The 19,176-nt window shown below is 37.5% G+C and overlaps 1 protein-coding gene across 1 annotated transcript in view; it reads right to left on the bottom strand.

Annotated features, from left to right (window-relative positions):
• Positions 1-18,975, bottom strand: part of LOC110809613 (isocitrate dehydrogenase [NADP]-like) — a 32,508-nt gene extending 13,533 nt beyond the window's left edge. The window contains exons 1-7 of the mRNA XM_088213395.1: positions 18,657-18,975; positions 3,485-3,528; positions 3,303-3,412; positions 2,992-3,029; positions 2,796-2,873; positions 2,651-2,704; positions 2,473-2,574 (exon numbers count right to left, since the gene is read on the bottom strand). Of these exons, the coding sequence (XP_088069521.1) occupies positions 2,473-2,574; positions 2,651-2,704; positions 2,796-2,873; positions 2,992-3,029; positions 3,303-3,412; positions 3,485-3,528; positions 18,657-18,705 (475 nt within the window). The 5' untranslated portion in view covers positions 18,706-18,975. The remainder of the gene's footprint in view (positions 1-2,472; positions 2,575-2,650; positions 2,705-2,795; positions 2,874-2,991; positions 3,030-3,302; positions 3,413-3,484; positions 3,529-18,656) is intronic.
• Between the last annotated feature and the right edge of the window lie 201 nt (positions 18,976-19,176).

Below are 19,176 nucleotides of genomic sequence, written 5' to 3'. Positions count from 1 at the left end.
TAGATTGATCTTAGAAAAAACTAAAGTTCCACCAAGTTCATCTAATAAGTCATCAATGATTGGAATTTGAAATTTATCCTTTGCAGTGAGAGAATTGAGTTCACTGTAGTCGGCATAAAATCTTCAACTTCCATCTTTCCTCTTGACCAACAAAACCAGACGAGAATCAATTGTTACTAAGCTAGATTATCAATCTTCTAGCATTTCCAGAACTTGCCTCTCTATCTCATTTTTTTGGAACAAAGCATAGCGATATGACCTTATATTGATTGGAATGTGGTTGGATATCAATTAGATGGCATGATCATAAGGCCGATTGGAAGGAGGCCTTCAGGCTCCTCAAAGATGCCGCTGTAGCTGTTTAATTGCGACCTAGATTGCTCCTAATTCTTATCTGTTTCCGGGGCCCTCAACTACTTGAGACTGGTCTTCTGTTTTCAATTATGTGACCATCACATAGAAACAACTCCATCATCAATAGATTATTCTTTTTAATGACCCTCTTCACACCACCTTCAATTGTGCTAACTACCTTGTTTGTGCACTCCGCTCCATTCAGGAAAACTTTCATACCTTCGTAAGTGAACTTTACTGTAGACTTGGTGAAATCAAACACCATCGGACTATACTGTTTCATCAAATCCACCCGGTGTCACATAATAGCCTCTAAGTCCAATAATCCTGAAAATATAATGGAAACATAACCTTGCATTACCCAAGCCACCTTGGGGCTCTCCTCCCTACTAGTAATCTTTTTTCCGTTGACTACCATCACCTTATGCAGCTTCTCACTCATGAACTTATTCTTGATGAACTTCGCGATGTTTCCATCAAGAAAAGGATGGGATACCATTTTCTAGGAAGTATTACCATGTGTTGTACTTCCAACACTCCTCTAATATTGAAGGTACCACCCACAACAACCCCTTCCAAGGCCTAAAGGAATAAGGTGCCAATATTTTCTTCCATCTCAATCAATCCAAAGTCCTCAGGTCCACCATCATCGATTTCTTCAGCTTCTTCTGTTTCCTCTACCGCCATAATGTTTTTGGTCCTACAAAGTTGACCAGGAAAGTATCTACCTCCATACTGGAAACAAGCTGAGGGACTCCTTTTAACCTCCACCTCCTTCTGGAAACTAGGTGTTGAGGCTTGTACTTGTTTTTCTCATTTGACCAGCTATTTGTGGCTGTCCAATTTGGACAGGAGTAAGATGAGCTCTTTCCACCGAAATTCTGACTTTTAACAATTTCAATTATTGACAGTTCCTGCAACAAGGCCCGTCCAAAGGCTTAATTCAAGGATTGAGGCTCCAACAATCTAATCATAGACCTTAGTTCTGGTTTTACATCACTAATGAAGTTAGAGAGATAAAGAGTCACTCTGACAAAGTAGCATTATCGATTAACATAAGCGCTCTGAAATGTTTAAACTGTTTAAAATACTCTAGAATCGTACCCACCTAAACAAGCTCATTCAACTCTTCCATGAAATCCCTTCTATCAGCCCTTCCAAATCGACTTCATAAATCCTCACCAAATACTTCCAATTCTAACTCCTTGTTCTCAGCTAACCACCCCCGGTACTACAAATCAACTTCTCCCAAGAACATAGATGTACTTTCCATAATCTGATCATCAGGAGTTCTATTCACAAATTATATTTAAGGCACCTCCTAACCCAAGCTCTTGGGTTGGTACCTTCGAACATAGGTATCTCAACTTTGGGTAGCGAAGAGTTATTAACGTTTTGCACATGGCCCTGGTTACTACTTCCTCTGGCCTCATGCAACATTAGTGTAGGCAATACTCCTTTATCAAACTGAGTAGTAGTTGGTTGTGGAGTTACCTGACTGTTCGATTTGGTTACACACACATTGTCGCACAGAATGACCACAATCTGATCAAACTGTTGACGATGGTGCTTTTGTGACTCGAACATTTCGGTCATCAATTCCATTAGCCTCTATTGGACATTCTTGACTGACTCATCTAGTTGTTGGAATCGATGCTGCTCAGCAAACACCGATTTCCCTTTGGATCTCATCATCGCGGCCATAGAAGCTTGCGTTGCCGAGGAATCCAGCTCCTCTGATGCTACTTTATCAAGAGCCTTGGTCATTTAGCACTAACGAGTTGACTCACAGCAATGGACTGTGTAGGATTTGGGAGAATAACAGAAGAAGAGAGGAGACTTTAGAGAGAGAAAATTCAGATTCAAGAGAGGAGAGAGAATTTGAATTTCTGGCATGATCTCTGAGTTGCTACAGCTCCTACTTATATTCCAATTAAAAGAACGGGAATGCTATGAAACAGAATAAAATTCTAACTTGACCCTACCAACTTGCTCACACAAAAAACCAAAATAACCCTTTGGTTTACACCTTAGTTCCAAGCCTAAAATATAATTTTAAAGGCTTACACAGGTTACTTGAGCTGACAACATTCTATCTACTGGATATGGAACTTTTACCAAATATTAATTTAAGATTCCCAGGTTCTCCAATAATGATATCAGTTGCTCGGTACTGATCGCCAAAAGCATGCCTTCCTATGCAGATTGGCTTGGTCCAACCTGAAAAGGAGATTCATTTTAGCCTATTTATAGTAGTAATGGCAAAGAATAAATGCATTAAGCAAACACTACATACTTGGCACCAGCCGAGGGACATTTCTGCAGATAATTGGTTCTCTAAAAACTGTGCCTGCACTTCATAGAAGACAAACAGATTCACTATTAGTCCAGAATCCTGAAGGAATAGCAGGAAAAGATACCGTTAGGAGAGGTTTATCAACCATTCAAAATGTTTCGAATTGTTCCATTTGGGCTCTTCCACATATTTTTCAAGTTGAACTCCTTAACACGTGCCTCATCTATCACAAGTCATAGAATTTTGTAAGATTATTGATATTTAAAAATAATTACCAAGAATCCATTAGCACATTCTCTAAGATAACTGCATGATTACTGCATGATTAGTATAAGGCATACCTGGGGTGATAGTTGCACACTTAATTGCAACATTGTACCTATAAAACAGGACAGAAAAAGAACACAATGACATATGAGGAACTGACAGGTGAATTTTCAGAAAACATAGAAATCGAGAAGCAAATGATCTTCCTTGAAGCACTGGCTGAAGCTTAAAAAAAAGAATTAGCAGAAAAAAAATTGTACCTTGCAATAATAAATTTTCATTCTCTGCTGTAATACTTACCAACATCTATAGTGTTTAGAAAAGTTGACCTCAAAGAAACTTACCATATTAAAAAAAATTCCATAAAAAAATAATTAGCACTTACTTTAGAGTAGCTTCAGCACTTTCTATCGTAACTTTATCATCAGTGGAATCACGGTTAGGGAGACCAAGGTCAAAATACTTAATATCCAGCTCTAGAAAAGGGAAAATAAGCTGTAGAACACCAAATCTAGTTAAAATAAAAAACAGGAATAAGAAATATAAGAATGCTACAAGAAGAATTACCTTATCCTTTATGGACTTCCAAAAAACTCGTGTCATTTCATCTCCTGTATTTGAGACACAAGAAAAGTCAGTATGTGCCCAATAATGGATAGAGAAAAGAAAAGATAATGAATTTAATTTATCAAATCCTCAGGTAAAGAAATGTGCAGACATTGGAGAAAGATAAATACCTAAAACTCATAGCTTTCGAAATAATTAAGTTGGATGCCCAAGCATACATATTCAATTCATAACAAAACTCATAAAAGAGCAGAAATGTTAGTAGATGGAAAGAGCCAAAGAAAAACAAAGGGAGAGGAAATAAGGAACCGAGAAGATTAGAATGCCCAGTGACTATGGGAAAGGAAAGGCCGTGAAGAAGTTAGAAGCCTAATTGATGCAGGATGATTAGCGGTTAGACTAACTTGTCCCCCAATTTATTCAGAAATGATGAAATTTAGGTGATAAACAAAAGATATAGTTAGTCCTGAAAAGTTAAGAGATTAAGGTAAAGAAATATAGAGAGAAGTAGAATGAACGAGACAGGTTAGATAAAATCATAACCGGAATAATGAACACAATTTTAGTACACAGCCTCTTCAAGACATTAATAATAGATACAAGCTTGATTACATAAAAATACATAAATACTTTCTAATAATCCATGAGGACGAAATACTTGATACAATATATCATGTATAATTGGATAGATTATATGATGTAGGACAAATAAGATTGATTTGTCCAATTAAGGATACGGAAATAAAAAATCTAAACACGACAACTAGAATTTCTTACACGTCATATGTAAAAAGTATTAGACACCCAATTAAGGGTTTGATTGTACTATACAACCAGAAAATTAAAAATCACAAAAGTATATTATTAAATATTTGAATGAGTTCTCTCAGAGTTTACAACTATATTCATAGATTGCTAATAGATATTTCCTAAACTAGATTAGAAAAACCAAAATTAATTTAGGAATATTACTTCTAATAAAATAAGAATACTAAACATTAAAGATTAAGAAGATTAATCCTTATACAAATAAGAAATATTAAAATAAAAAAAAAATTAAATATTAAAAAGAATAAAATCTTAAAGTTACCAAAACTATAACAATAGTCTCCTAAGTAGTATAGTAATTTTATATTTAACAAAATTATAATTTCTAATTTATTTAGGCATAAACCGTTTGGCATCATTCTTCCCTAGTTTGGAGAAAACTCGTTCATGAGCTTTGAAGTGGTGAATAACGTAAAACCTTGATCCTTAAGCTTTCTTATTAAAATTTAACAAACTTTGTGCTTAGTCATTTTGTTCACCAGCAAACATAATAGAAAGATATAATTGTTGATAAGTATAAAATTCTAGTGGGAGAATGAAATTAACATAAAATGATAAGTATTGATAACCTCATTGTGCTGAATATTTTGATAATAAATAGGGATGACAATATAGCGGGTGGTTCAGGGCAAATTTTACTGAAACCGAATCCACCCTGGGTGGAAAATGTATTGCACTGTGGCCGCCCTGAAACCAGGGTGAGTTTATCAAAAGAAGTTTTTATCACACCGTGTAGGTTTCCAGTGAAACACCTCGCCCTGCCGTGAAAATCTAATTAGCAAAACCTAGATTAGATATTTGAGGAAAAAAAGAAGGAAAAAGAAACCACATGAGGGGACACGAATAGAAAATCAAACTCTGAAGTCAAATCCAGACAAACAATAAACCCAGAAAATATAAATCATCAGGAGGCAAAGGCTGAATCCCAGAGGAGGAGGCCAATTCATGTGATGAAGCGGAGGAAAGACGATCCGATCCACATGAAGATAAGCAAGACAGCTTCTATACCCATTGTTTCGTGAGTTGGAAAGTGCGTACCTTATACATTGATGGAGGTAGCTGCACCAACACTGTTAGTCCTACAGTAGTTGACAAGTTGGGCTTGACATACGCAACACATCCTCATCCCTTAAAGTTACAATTGCTTCATGAACATTGAGAGGTGGAGGTATCCAAGCAAGTATCGATTTCTTTTACTATTGGGACATACACCGCCAAAGTTTTCTGTGATGTGATGCCCATGCATACTAGTCATACATTACTTGGGCAACCATAGCAAATATACATGTGCACAATTCATGATGGCCTTAGGAATCGCAATTCCTTTCGTTGCAATGGTCGAAAATTTACTCTTACTCCTTTGAGGAAGTGATTGAAAATCAACAAAGGATCAAGAAATCATTGGAAGAGAGAAAAGAAGTCGCAGGACAAAAGGAGAATGATGCCACAAAGAAAAAAGGAGAATAATGCCGTGGGAGAACAGGAGGATGGTGCCACAGGAGAAGAGAAAAATAATGTCGCGGAAGAGAAGAAAATTGATGATGACCCCTTCGTGAAGAAAAAGAAAAAGGAATGTTTATCTAATCCTCACTCATCCGTGTTTAGTGGGGGTTGTGCCTTTCTCGCAGGATTCTAAGAAAGTGGAGTTGATTAAACCATTACATGAGAAGGTCCTGCTTTGAGAACAAATCATTTTGAAGAATAGGGAGATGATAAGAGCAAGAGGACGGGGCGGGGGGGGGGGGGTGGGGCAACTTACATTAAGTTACATGAGTCCCGATGGTCAAGACATAAAGCAAATAAAACTCAAGTTAATTCATCTAAAAAAGAATTATACAAGCATAAGAAGTCTGGCAACAAATATTCTAAAATGATTACATACAATTAGTTATCAAAAGGAGTCTTTAATACCTTGGACTCTCAAGTATTTCAATTCCTACAATTATGGAAAGTTAATCACTCGCTTTGGGAGAGTCCTATTTGAGCTTGGAACATATTTTACATATGAAATTAAAAGATTTTATCCCTCAAAATCTGGTTGAGATTCCACATTACCCAAGCTGCCCACTTGTATACAATCTTTATCACACATTCTCTTTATCAAGATGTGGAGTTCAATTTCAAGTCATATTTGGAATTCAAGAGTCCTAATCCAAGTAAGAATCATGGGAATCAAGCTTAAAGAGTCATATTTCATCTTTTCAAGAGTCTTAGTTGAATTCCCCTTTCATAAAATCATATTAAAAAAGTGTTGGAAACATAATAGACAAATGGAAGCTCAAGGAAGATGGATTTCTACTCATGGCCAAATATCTCCCTAGATTTTTTCATGAAGAAGAGTTGTTTTCTTACTGCAATTCAGATCAATAAAATTCAAGTTTTTACTTTAATTTTCAGCTAATGTGAGTGCTCTTTAAGAGGTTGTCTTCAACCATCTTGTTGAGTGAAGAATTGGTTCTACTTATTAAGGTAACTCTTGTGCCGTTTTATTAATTTTTGTTTACTTTCTCAATCACTTTAGGATGCATTTATAGGTTGAATGTGGATTAAATAAGAAGAATTTATTTAGAAATTAAGTTTTTATGGTAAAACTGTGTTGGAAGTTTTGATAACATTGGTTGATACTGAGTTCCGCATCAATATTGAGACTAAAAAGCAGTCTAGGCATTATGAGATGATCCTTTGCCTGTGAACTAAGTAAATTGGGTATTTGTTAAAAAGAGATCTCTTAACTCATATTATCTACAAAAGCATTACATTTTTCTATCAATCTGGTCATTCTATTCCCCTAAACAATGAAATTCCCTCTTATACACCGAAATGGATTGTAAAGGTCTAATAAAAGACAACTCCTCCCATAGTAAAGCCTGAAATCTATATCTTTTTGAGCCCATAATACTAGTGAATCACCAACTTCCCTTTCCTTTTACATTTAGAAGGATTGAAAATGAGAAGGTTCCCTTAACTGCGTCCACTCTTGATGAAAATCTAACGCCTTCAATGATGGTAAGATTGCCCACTCCTTGAACCGACTTTCCCATAAAATTCAAACTAGAATACTGTCAATTTCTTCTTTTTTCATTTACTAAATCATTACTATTACAGGTTCGTCCTTAGTAAAACCTCATTCATATTTTTTGTAACACCCTACTCACCACTATGCTTAATTGTATTTGCAAAACCCTATTTATTCGGGTTGTATGGGCACACGGAACTCATTAATTTTATTTCACATCTTATTATCGTAATTTCATAAATAATGTCTATTTTTATTTTATTTTATTTTGATTTTATTTAATTTTATCTAATTTTACTTTGATTTAATTATTAAATTATTATTTTTTAAAAAAATAAATAATTTAAAAAAAAAAAAGAAAAGAAGGGGAAAATCCCGCGAGAAAAACTCGTGGGAAAAGGCTGCCAGCGTGGGCACCCGCGCGCTATGCGAGCGCGACAGGCGTAGGACGTGCGCACAATGTGCACGTCCCATCTGTGCACGGCGCAGAGGTCAGACCTGCGTATGCGTCTTGTTGCATGCAGGCAGGTGTCGCAAACAGCGCGAGCGCCGTCAGCGCAATAGGCCTACACAGATAGGGCTGCGCACCTGGGGGCCTACGCGTAGTGGGCCTGCGTGCAGCGCCCCAACGCGCTTAGGCCTGCGCGCGGCACGGTAGCCTAGCGCCTGCAGCGCGCGCCAAGCAGTGAGGCCACTGCCGCCTCGGGGAGTGTGCCACCACCGATGGAGGATGTCTTTTTCCTCCGTTTTTCATGCCACGTCAAATCAACCATCTTCGATTTTCAACACTCTCTCTTTTTACCGAATTTTGCCACTTGGCACAAATCCAATGGCTCCTGTTTTCTATAAATAGGAGACCTTCCTCCCATTTTCTCCTCATTTCCATTCTTACACCTTTCAAGAGTTAGAGAGAGAGAGAAAGAGAGTGATCTAGAGAGAGGAGAGAAGAAAAACGGTGCAAGAAAAATTATCAAGATTTCGGTAAAAAAAATTAGTATTTCTTTAAATGTTTTAAGGAGTATCTCTAAAAAATTAAAATAATTAATTTGTGATTTTGTGTGATTTGTATATTTTATGTTTAGTAGTTTTTTTTTAATAAATAAATTGTTCTTGTTTTCAAGCATACTATGTGATTTGTACGCATTTTATGATTTGCTTATAAATAATATAATATGAAATCGGTAAAATTATCAAAAAAAAAAATTTTTTAAAAAAAAGTGGAATGAAACCTGAATGACCCGAAGTATGTATGTATCTACATTGACGTGCATATTGCATCAAGTGTCTTGTTCGGTTTTTTATCTTTAAGGGGTATCTGTTTCCCTATCCTCATCCACGGTATATGTTTTCCCTCTCTTCCATCTGATCTAGAAAGACATAAGAGAACTGCTTCCTATGGATGACAGCGTACCCTCTAACGAGAGCGGTAACGCGAATATCTATTCGGGGTTACCTTTAACTAAGTACTATCGTGACTGTAAAATATCTTATAAGACCACTATGGCTGGTACAGTCGTCATCATAGATCGTACCATAGTTTGGCAAGCCAAAAATGTGCCTAAGCAAATTGTCGTTATTTATATCTGATCTGATCATTCCACATAAATAGTCAAAAATCTATATCTGCCCTTAGAAATAGAAGTCGTAACGATTTCGTGAAACTTGACACAAAAATCTGAGCATTTCATGATTTATTTTATTTTCTCTATTTTAGGTATGCTATGTGTTTTATCTTGATAATTGTGATTATAACATAATGTTTTTCTTTAAATAAATAAATTGTTTTCACAAGGTAAGTTAGGAGTACGACGTAACCTAATAGTAAGTTTTTATGTTATAATTAATCACCATTTAAAACCTTACGATATTATCTAAATACTGTTTTCCCTACTAAGCATATGAAACTCATTCTTTTCATGCCTCCCCCCCCATATGAGGAAGATAGTGAGGAACCGTCAGCTGACCTACCCATTGAAGTCTATAAGGATCCCGTTGATCCACAAACCTCGAGTGCGTGATCATTTCTGCACTCTGATGAGTCCAATAGTATAATAATATAAGTAACCCTCTTTTGTATTTTGACATTGTATTTTGCAGCATCTTCTGGCCTCAATTATATATATATATGTAATTAGAACTCATATATTTGTAAGAGATTGTATTAATTTGCTCTGCTACATATAATTTTTATCATGCACTCGTAATCTGTTTTTGTATCTAACACCCTTATGCTTTAATTAACATTTTGGATGTTACAAATAGTATCAGAGCAGTTACGTGGACCAAATCCCTTACAACTAAGAATGTAGGTAGAAAGACCCTTAGGATATTTAGGAAGAATAAGTCCTTTGTTTCAAATTAGACCACCAACTCATGTCTTCCTTTCTTTTGTAGGAATGACGCGAGGAAGACCTTCCATAAAGTGTACCGAAAGACTCGAGACCTAGGATCATCCAACTAGGGCTGAGTTTGCCGAACTCTTTCGAGCTGTCCAAGGATTGACAGCTGTCGTAGGACAAAATCAAGCCAACCTTTGTCAACCCCTGCCCTAGAATACCGAATAGTTGAGAGGTTCATTTCTCATAACCTAGCGGAGTTTAGGAAGTTTAACTCGTGACACTTTGAAGGTGGTCCTGACCTCTTAGTAGCCAAAGCTTAGATCTCGCAAATAGAGAAACTTTTCTTTGTCCTAAACCTGACTGAGGAACAAAAGGTTCCCCTATCAGCCTTTACGCTGAATGGTAAAGCAGAACACTAGTGGCGACTTAAGAATGAAGTCCTGCTTACCCCTATCACCTGGGAAGTTTTCATGAATACATTCTTTGATAACTTTTCTCCCACTTATGTCCGAGAAAAAGAGGAGGAATTCCAAAATCTTCGCTAAGAAAATCTAATGGTTGCCTAGTATACAGCCCGTTTTGTCCAACTGTTTAGGTTCGCCCCTCTAATGGTCACCCCTGAAAGTCGAAAAACTAGCAAGTTTCTGAAAGGCCTACGTATCAATATTTATGATCGGGTTGCAATGTTGAAACCCAGCTCGTACGAGGAGGTGCTAAAACATGCCCAGTTGGCCGAAGACCGCATCTCGGCCAGGCACCAATGCATTGCCCGAGTCTGTACCCAACAACAACAACCCAGAAGAAGATTGCCCGATCCAGTAAGTAGTCACTCCGATAAACGAACCCGAGTTGCCCTTTTCCCTATCCTGCCTCCACCTACTGGACAACCTGCCTGACTTTCCTAGCCCTGTCAACATTGTGGTCGCTCGCATGGTAATCTACCCTGTCGGTGTATCAATCACGCCTGCTATCGGTCGAAAGCACCGACCACCTTATAAAGGCCTACCCCGAGCGACCAAAGGACGTGGCTAGCCCTGTAGCTTAGGGTTGTGTATACTACCTAAATGAACCCGGTGCTCTCCCTGCTCCCATTCTCATTCAGGATATACTTTCTATTCATGATATTTCTGCCAAAATTTTGATCAATACAAGTGCTACTCATTCTTTTATTTTCTTTGCACTTACTTGTAAACTTGATATTAGGTCAAAACCTTTAGTAGAAATATTGACGGCAGAGACAACTTCTAGAGGATTACTAGAAATTCACTGTCTATATAAACATTGTAAGATAAGAGCTTCGGGAATAGAAATATTTGTGAAGCTAATACTACTACACTTTTCAGGATTTGATGTAATATTAGGAATAGACTGGTTAGAAAAATATAGAACAATAATTGATCGTGAAAGTAAAGTTGTAATCTTGCAATCCCCGAAAAAAAAAAGAAAATCTATCGTTAGTATTTTTTCTTAACAGTTGAATAAACAGGAATATGGGTGCTGATCCTGCTGTGTATTCCATACCAGTTGTTTGCAACTTTCCGGAAGTCTTTCTCGTTGAACTTCCTAGTTTACCTCCCCCGCTAAGGTAGAATGTCTAATTGAATTGCTACCCGAAACCCAACCAATCTCAAAACTCACTTATCGCATGAATCGTGCTGAACTTGTAGAGCTAGAAAATCAACTTTCTGAGTTTCTTGCCCAGAAGTTCATCCGCCCTATGGCGCTCCAGTATTGTTCGCAAAAAAGAAGGATGGCTCCCTCAGACTTTACGTACACTACCGAGAACTTAATCGAGTAACGGTTAAAAGCAAGTACCCCTTACCTTGAATCAACAACCTTATTGACCAATTATAAGGAGCACGGTCTTCTCCAAGATCGATCTTAGAACAAGATATTACCATCTGAGAGTCAAAGAAGAAGATACTCCAAAGACCGCGTTTCGGTGTAGGTACGGTCTGTATGAGTTCAGGGTGATCCCGTTCGGGTTAACTAATGCCCCTGTAGTCTTCATAAACCTCAAAAATAGAATTTTCTGACACGCACTAGATCAGTACGTCATCGTATTTATTGATGACATCTTAGTGTACTCTAAGAACCCGAAAGAACATGCGGTCCACTTATCTAAAGTGTTGGAGACACTTCACCGGAACCAACTGTAATACTAAACTTAGCAAATGCTCCTTCTAGTTGGATAAAGTTTCCTTCCTTAGTCATGTAATTTCGAGTGAAGGAGTTTATATAGATCCGACTAAGATTGAAACAGTGATAAACTGGAATCCGCCCATCAATGTAGCCGAAATGCGTAGTTTCCTTGGTTTACCAGGTTACTACCGACGATTCATCAATGGATCTTCTAAGATTGCTACTCCATTAACTCGATTCACTCAAAAGAGCGTGACTTTTGTCTACAATTATGAATGTGGCAAAAGCTTTATGAAATTAAAGCGTCGTCTTACCTTTGCTCCTATGTTGATCCTCCCCGACAACCTTGTAAGATTTCAGGTTTACTGTGATGTATCTCATATTGGTTTGGGGTGCGTTGTAATGCAGCATGGTAGAGTGGTTACTTATGAATCCCAACAGTTAAAACCTCATGAGCTAAACTACCCTACTCACGACCTAGAGTTGGTGACTATTATCTTTGCCTTAAAGATATGACGTTATTACCTGTTTAGTCAAACTTTCAAGATTTACACTGACCACAAAAATTTGAAGTACATCTTCTCGCAGAGCGAGTTAAATATGAGACAGAGACGCTGGATGGACCTCCTGAAAGACTATGACTATAAGATCATCCACCACCCTGGTAGAGGAAATGTAGTTGCTAATGCACTAAGCTGAAAGGAGTCTGAAGTGTTGACCCAAACAATGGCCTCAAGTTGGAAATTAATTGATATTATGCAGTCATTACGCCTAAGCTACTATGGCAAAGGTACCTATCTCGCTCATATCCGAGTTCTGCCGGATCTCTTCATGAAGATTTGGGAAGCTCAGTTCACGAATCAGAAACTCAGCAGAATCTGGGTAAGTTCTCTTCTAATGAATTTCCTGATTTCAGGATTTCAGATGATAGACTGTTTATATTTCGGAACCCAATTTAGGTCCCTGTCGCTGTAAGGGAGGAGGTTCTCAAGACTGCCTATTTCTCCAAGCTATCTATCCATCCTGGGAGCACCAAGATGTACTAGAACTTGAAACACCAATACTGGCGGTCGGGAATGAAGAAAGACATAGTCGACTACGTCTTCCGATGTCTTACTTGGCAGAGGATTAAGGCAGAACATTAAAGACCCGACGGTTTGTTACAGAGCCTCTCGATTCCAGAATAGAAGTAGGAGCATGTGACCATGGATTTTGTCATCAGACTGCCCAGAACCTGTTCTGGTCGAAATGTCATTTGGTCGTCATGGACAGACTAACCAACACCGCTCATTTCTTACTCATCAAGACCACTGACTCCACCAGTAAATTAGTCCGCCTTTATGTTGATGAGATTGTTCGACTTCATGGTGTTCCCTCATCCATTGTGTCCGATCGAGATCCTCAATTTACCTCCCACTTTTGGGACAGCCTTCAGAAAGCTCTGGGGTTTGAATTATACTTCAGTACTGCTTATCATCCCCAAACGGATGGTTAGTCAGAACGTACGATCTAAACGTTGGAAGACATGTTGTGTGCTTGCGTCCTCGACTTTGGAAATAACTAGTATGAGTATCTTCCATTATGTGAATTTACTTATAATAACAGTTATCATTCCAGTATCGGCATGGCTCCGTATGAAGTCTTGTACAGTAGGTCCTGCTGTTCTCCCACTTGTTGGAGCGAAGTCGGAAACCAGCGTTATTGGGGACCGAATTTCATCCAGGAGACTATTGAGAAGGTCGCGATCATCCATAAGAACTTGATTACTGCTTAGAGCCATCAGAAAAGTTACGCCAATAATCGTAGGCGACCCTTGGAATTCGCCGTTGAAGACCAGGTCTTCCTCGCTTTTTCCCTACAAGAAAAAAATGCGGTTCGGGAAAAGAGGAAAGTTAAGCCTTCGGTATGTGGGACATTCTCAAATCGTTGAGTAAATTGGACTCGTAGCGTACCGCCTTACTTTACTCCGAGAGTTTATGGGTTTAAATGATGTTTTCCACCTTCAATGCTCAAGAGGTACCACCCTAACCCTTCTCATATCATTTCTCACAATAAGACGCAAATACAAGCTAATATGACTTATGAGAAATTTTCCGTAGAGATTCTTGGATGGACCGACAAGATCTTGTGCAACAAGACAATTTCCATAGTGAAGGTAAAGTGGCAACATCATACACCACAAAAAGCGACATGGAAGTTAGAAAGCGAGATGAGAAAAAAGTTTCCGGACCTGTTCGAAACAAATTTAGGGACCAAATTTTTCTAAGGTAGGGGGGAATATAACACACCGCTCACCATTGTGCTTAATTGTATTTGAAAAACACCATTTATTCGGGTCTTTAAAGCCACATCGAACTCATTAATTTTATTTCACACCTTATTTACGTAATTCGTAAATAATAACGATTTTTATTTTATTTTATTTTGATTTTATTTAATTTTATCTAATTTTATTTTGATTTAATTATTAAATCGTCATTTTTTAAAAAATAAACGATTTTCAGGAAAAACGAAAAAATAGGGGAAAAATCCTGCGAAAAAATCCCGTAGGAAAGGGCTGCCCATGCAGGCGCACAGTGCGCACGTTTCATCCGCGTGTGGCGCAGAGGTCAGACCTGCGCGCGCGTCTTGTCATGCGCAGGTAGGCAGGTGTTGCACACTGTGCACACGCCATCCACGCAATAGGCCTGCGCAGAGAGGTCTGTGCGCCTGGGGCCTACAGGTGGCGCCCCAGCACCCAAGCCAACTCCTGCACACGGCAGGGTAGCCCAACACCTGCAGGCTAGGCCTGCAGCACGTGCCAAGCAGGTGAGGCCACTTCTGCCTCGGGCAGCGTGCCGCTGCCCATGTCGCCGCTTAAGGTGCAACCGTCGGTGGAGGTCTTTTTCCTCCGTTTTTCGTGCCGCGTCAAATCAAGCATCTTCCATTTTCAACACTCTCTTTCTTCACCGGATTTTGCTACTTGACGCAAATCCAACAGCTCCCGTTTTCTATAAATAAGGGCCCTTCCTCCCATTTTCTCCTCACTTTCATTCTTCCACCTTTCAAAAGTTAAAGAGAGAAAGAGAGAGAAAGAGAGTGATCGAGAGAGAGAATGAGAGGAGAAGAAGAAAAACGGTGTAGGAGAAATTATCAAGATTTCGGTAAGAAATTTAGTATTTCTTTAAACGTCTTAAGAAGTACTTCTAGAAAATTAAAATAATGAATCAGTGATTTTGTGTAATTTGCATGTTTTATGTTTAGTAATTTTTTTTATAAAATAAATTGTTCTTATTTTCAAACATGCTATATGATTTGTAGGCACTTGATTATTTACATGAAAATAAAATAATACGAAACTAATAAGGTTATCCGAAAAATAAATAAAAAAAAATGAAAAAAAAAATGGAATGAAACCTGAATGGTCCGAAGTATATATGTATCTTCATTGACATGCATATTGCATCAAATGTCTCATTAGACTTTTCATTTCTGAGGGGTATCTGTTCTCCTATCTCCATCCAAGGTATCTATTTTTCTCCTTCCCGCACCTAGTCTGGAAAGATGTAAGAAAACCGCTCCCTTTGGATGACGGTGTACTTTCTGACGAAAGTGGTGACGCGAATATTTGTTAAGGGTCACATTTGGTTAAGTACTGTCGTTACTGTAGAATATCTAATAGGACCACTATGATTGGTACCATCTTGATCATAGATCGTACCATGATTTGGCAAACCATAAATGTGCCTGAACAAATTTCTGTTATCTGTATCTAATCTGGTCATTCCACATGGGTAGTCGAAAATCTGTATCTGCCCTCAGAAATGGAAGTCGTAACGATTTCGCGAAGTATGACACGAAAATCTGAACATTTCATGATTTATTTAATTTTCTTTATTATTAGGCATGCTATGTATTTTATCTTGATGTTTGTAACTATAACATTATGTTTTTCTTTAAATAAATAAATTATTTTCACAAGGTTAGTTAAGATTACAACGTAACCTAATGGTAAATGTTTATGTTATAATTAATCATTTTTTAAAACCTTACGATATTATCTAAATACTGTTTTTCTTACTGAGCATATGAAACTCACCCGTTCTATGTTTCCGCTCTCCCCCCAAGATGAAGAAGATAGTGGGGAACCATCAGATGACCTACCTATTGAAGTGTATGAGGATCCCCTATATCCACAAACCTTTAATGCATGATCATTTCCGCACTCTAATGAGTCTAATAGTATAATGATAGAAGTGGTCCTCTTTTATATTTTGACATTATATTTTGCAACCACTTCTGGCCTCAGTTATATATATATAATTGGAACTCATATATTTGTAAGAGATTTATATTAATTTGCTCCGCTGCATATAATTTTTATCATGCACTCATAATTTGTTTCTATATCTGACACTCTCATGCCTTAATTAACATTTGAGGTGTCACATTTTTCCTATTTAGTGCACTACCTAATCCATCAATTATTCTAACTTTCCAAACTCATGGACACTCTGAAGACCCTTATCCCTCACCTATTCAACTAGACCTCTCCTTCGCGCTAATTTCCTAATCCCCATCACCACATATTTTTTCCTCTGAATATAACTCTTGGGTGATGCCACCACCCTCACCTCCCTCCCCAGTTCACCGATTAACCTAAAGTCCAAATTGTTCATGAGGTTGTTTGGGTTATCTTGATTAATATCTATCAAATCTGGTTTTATGGAAATGGCAGTTTAAGAGGATACCGTGCTCTCTTGGTTCACAAGTTGATTTCTATATTCGTGTTTGTGGTGTGGAACGAGCATAATGCGTTTACCTAATGATGCCACATCCTCCTTGGTCCCTATCAACTCATGAGATAAAAGTGAGTTAGGAAAAGTATATAGGGTAGGATGGCTAATAGGAGAGCCACAATTTATTGCCTCCATATTTAGATTGCACAGCCTTTCCTTCTCTTGTATTATGCATTTGTTTGGATTCCTCTACATCTCTAGTCCATGACTTCCTTGATGTTGTTCATCCTTGCCCTTATCTTGCCCCATCTCTGATATTTTACCCCAAACATGAATTGTAACCCCTCCAATATTTTGTTTATATTCTTTGTCGGGAGCCTTTTTGATTAAATTGCATCATAATGGATTCTCAAACAAGAATGGCACCTAGGCATTCAGCACGGCCAATTATTCCAAGTAGAGCGGTAACAGATGAAATAGCTAACAAGGCATTCCCTGCGCTAGCTCATTTCCTTCCTCGAAAGCCTAGAAGTTAGCCATAACTCTTAACGATACAAGGAAAAGCTATCCTTTCGTGCCCAAGTTTAAGCATGGGAAGAGACTGACCTACTGATCCTAGTGGCTCTGGGTCAGGTCACAAACGATATTCGATTAATTTGAGCTCTATCATCACACAAGAATGAAATTACTCATGCATTGGCTTGTTGCTTATAGACTGCGCGTGTAACTAAAAAGCTAAGGGTTTTTTCTCTGTGTCCAAATGATAGATTTATATTTTGCCAATGAATTGCATGATTCGATCAATAATCGGATTCTTGGCTGGAAGAAAGGTTCTGTGACATGGACACCTAGCCTAACTCGGTAGGTCAGTTGCCCCCCCCCCCGCCCCGCCGCCCCCCAAAAGATGATGAGATTCTTGATCGATTTGATCTAATTTTTAAAAGCCTTTCTCCATAACTTGGAGAAATTATTTAAGAATTTACACGGTATAATTTAAAATACATTATTCCAGTTCTACTAAAAATGCTAGGATTTCATTTTCTATCATTTTGTAATCACTAATATTCTTTGATCGTTACAATAAGGTTACGTGTAACTAAAAAGCTAAGGATTTTTTCTCTGTTTCCAAATGATAGATTTATATTTTGCCAATGAATTGCATGATTCGATCAATAATGGGATTCTTGGCTGGAAGAAAGGTTCTGTGACATGGACACCTAGCCTAACTCGGTAGGTCAAAGAAAGGTTCTGTGACATGGACACCTAGCCTAAATCGGTAGGTTAGTTGCCCCCCCCCTTGCCCCCCAAAAGATGATGAGATTCTTGATCGATTTAATCTAATTTTTAAAAGCCTTTCTCCATAACTTGGAGAAATCATTTAAGAATTTACACGGTATAATTTAAAATACATTATTCCAGGTCTACTAAAAATGCTAGGATTTCATTTTCTATCATTTTGTACTCACTAATATTCTTTGATCGTTTCAATAAGGTTACATTTCCTTAACAATGCTACCTATGAAAACAATTTATTCCTAATATAGGCTTACTAAAAAAAATCCTTTAAATGCATTTTAAAAGTTTTTAAATTTTAGAATTTAAAACGTATTGTTGAATTCTCTCAAAATTTGCTTCCTCTCAAAGGTCAAAACAAGCCTGTGTTTCTAGATAAATTCTATTAATGAAGTCTATATTCCAAAAGTTGCCTTAGTCAAAAGAGGTTTCTTTTTTTTTTCATGGTATTTCGGAGGTCTGCAATCCATCAAACTAAGTCCTCATTTAGAACCTAAAAGGATTTGATGGCATTTTCAAAAATTCTAACTTCAACACTAACGTCCCTATTGCGAGATTTGAATTGCTTTAATTCTTAATATCAATAACTGGTTCAAAGATAACACAACCTGAACCTTTATTTGGAACTCTAAACTCTTTAATACCCATAGCTAACAAAGAGGGTAGCCTTCCGAGTCTTGAAAAATTAATCATTCATTGCAGTTTAATCAGTTCCATGAGGTTTGCAAAAAAGTAATTAATTAAAAGAAATTGAAGGAGAATCATTTTGCAGATGCATATGACGTAAGATGAGATAGAAAATATGATTGAGAACTGAACAATGGAATTGAACTGACCATCCATTTCAACGATAGGATTGTCCACCTTGATCTTCACAAATCCCATCTCAGTAGCTCACTTGTATCTTCTTTCTTGAAAATTGAAAAGACGAGTGATCTCTTAATGTCTCTCCCTAATTATAAATAGAAGTGCAGACCTAATCCGACTATGAAGAGAGAGAGAGGTAGGACTTGTTAATAGAAAGAACCCCATGGCCACATGTCGAATACATCACCATCTCCCCCCTCCTCGTTGTCTCAGGAAAAACCTTGATTTACTTTTTCTTTTCCTGGTATAAACTGCAATTTCCCAATGTAGATATGAATTTAAGACTACGTCCAGCAGTATCGGCATCTTTTTTCTTTTACGGTTAAGTTCAATTTTTGATTTTTTTTTTTTTTTTTTTTTTCTTTTTGAGAAGTTTGTCTAGAGGGTTTGAACTCTAAAGCATTTATATTATATTAGTATCCATATATATTTACTTATATATTATTTAATAACAAATATGTGTGAGATTAACTAATACTTAAACTATTA

The sequence above is a fragment of the Carica papaya genome, chromosome 2, assembly GCF_054855325.1.
Source record: "Carica papaya isolate Zhongbai chromosome 2, ASM5485532v1, whole genome shotgun sequence".
In the NCBI taxonomy this organism is placed as follows: domain Eukaryota; kingdom Viridiplantae; phylum Streptophyta; class Magnoliopsida; order Brassicales; family Caricaceae; genus Carica; species Carica papaya.
This window is presented reverse-complemented; position numbering and strand designations above follow the sequence as displayed.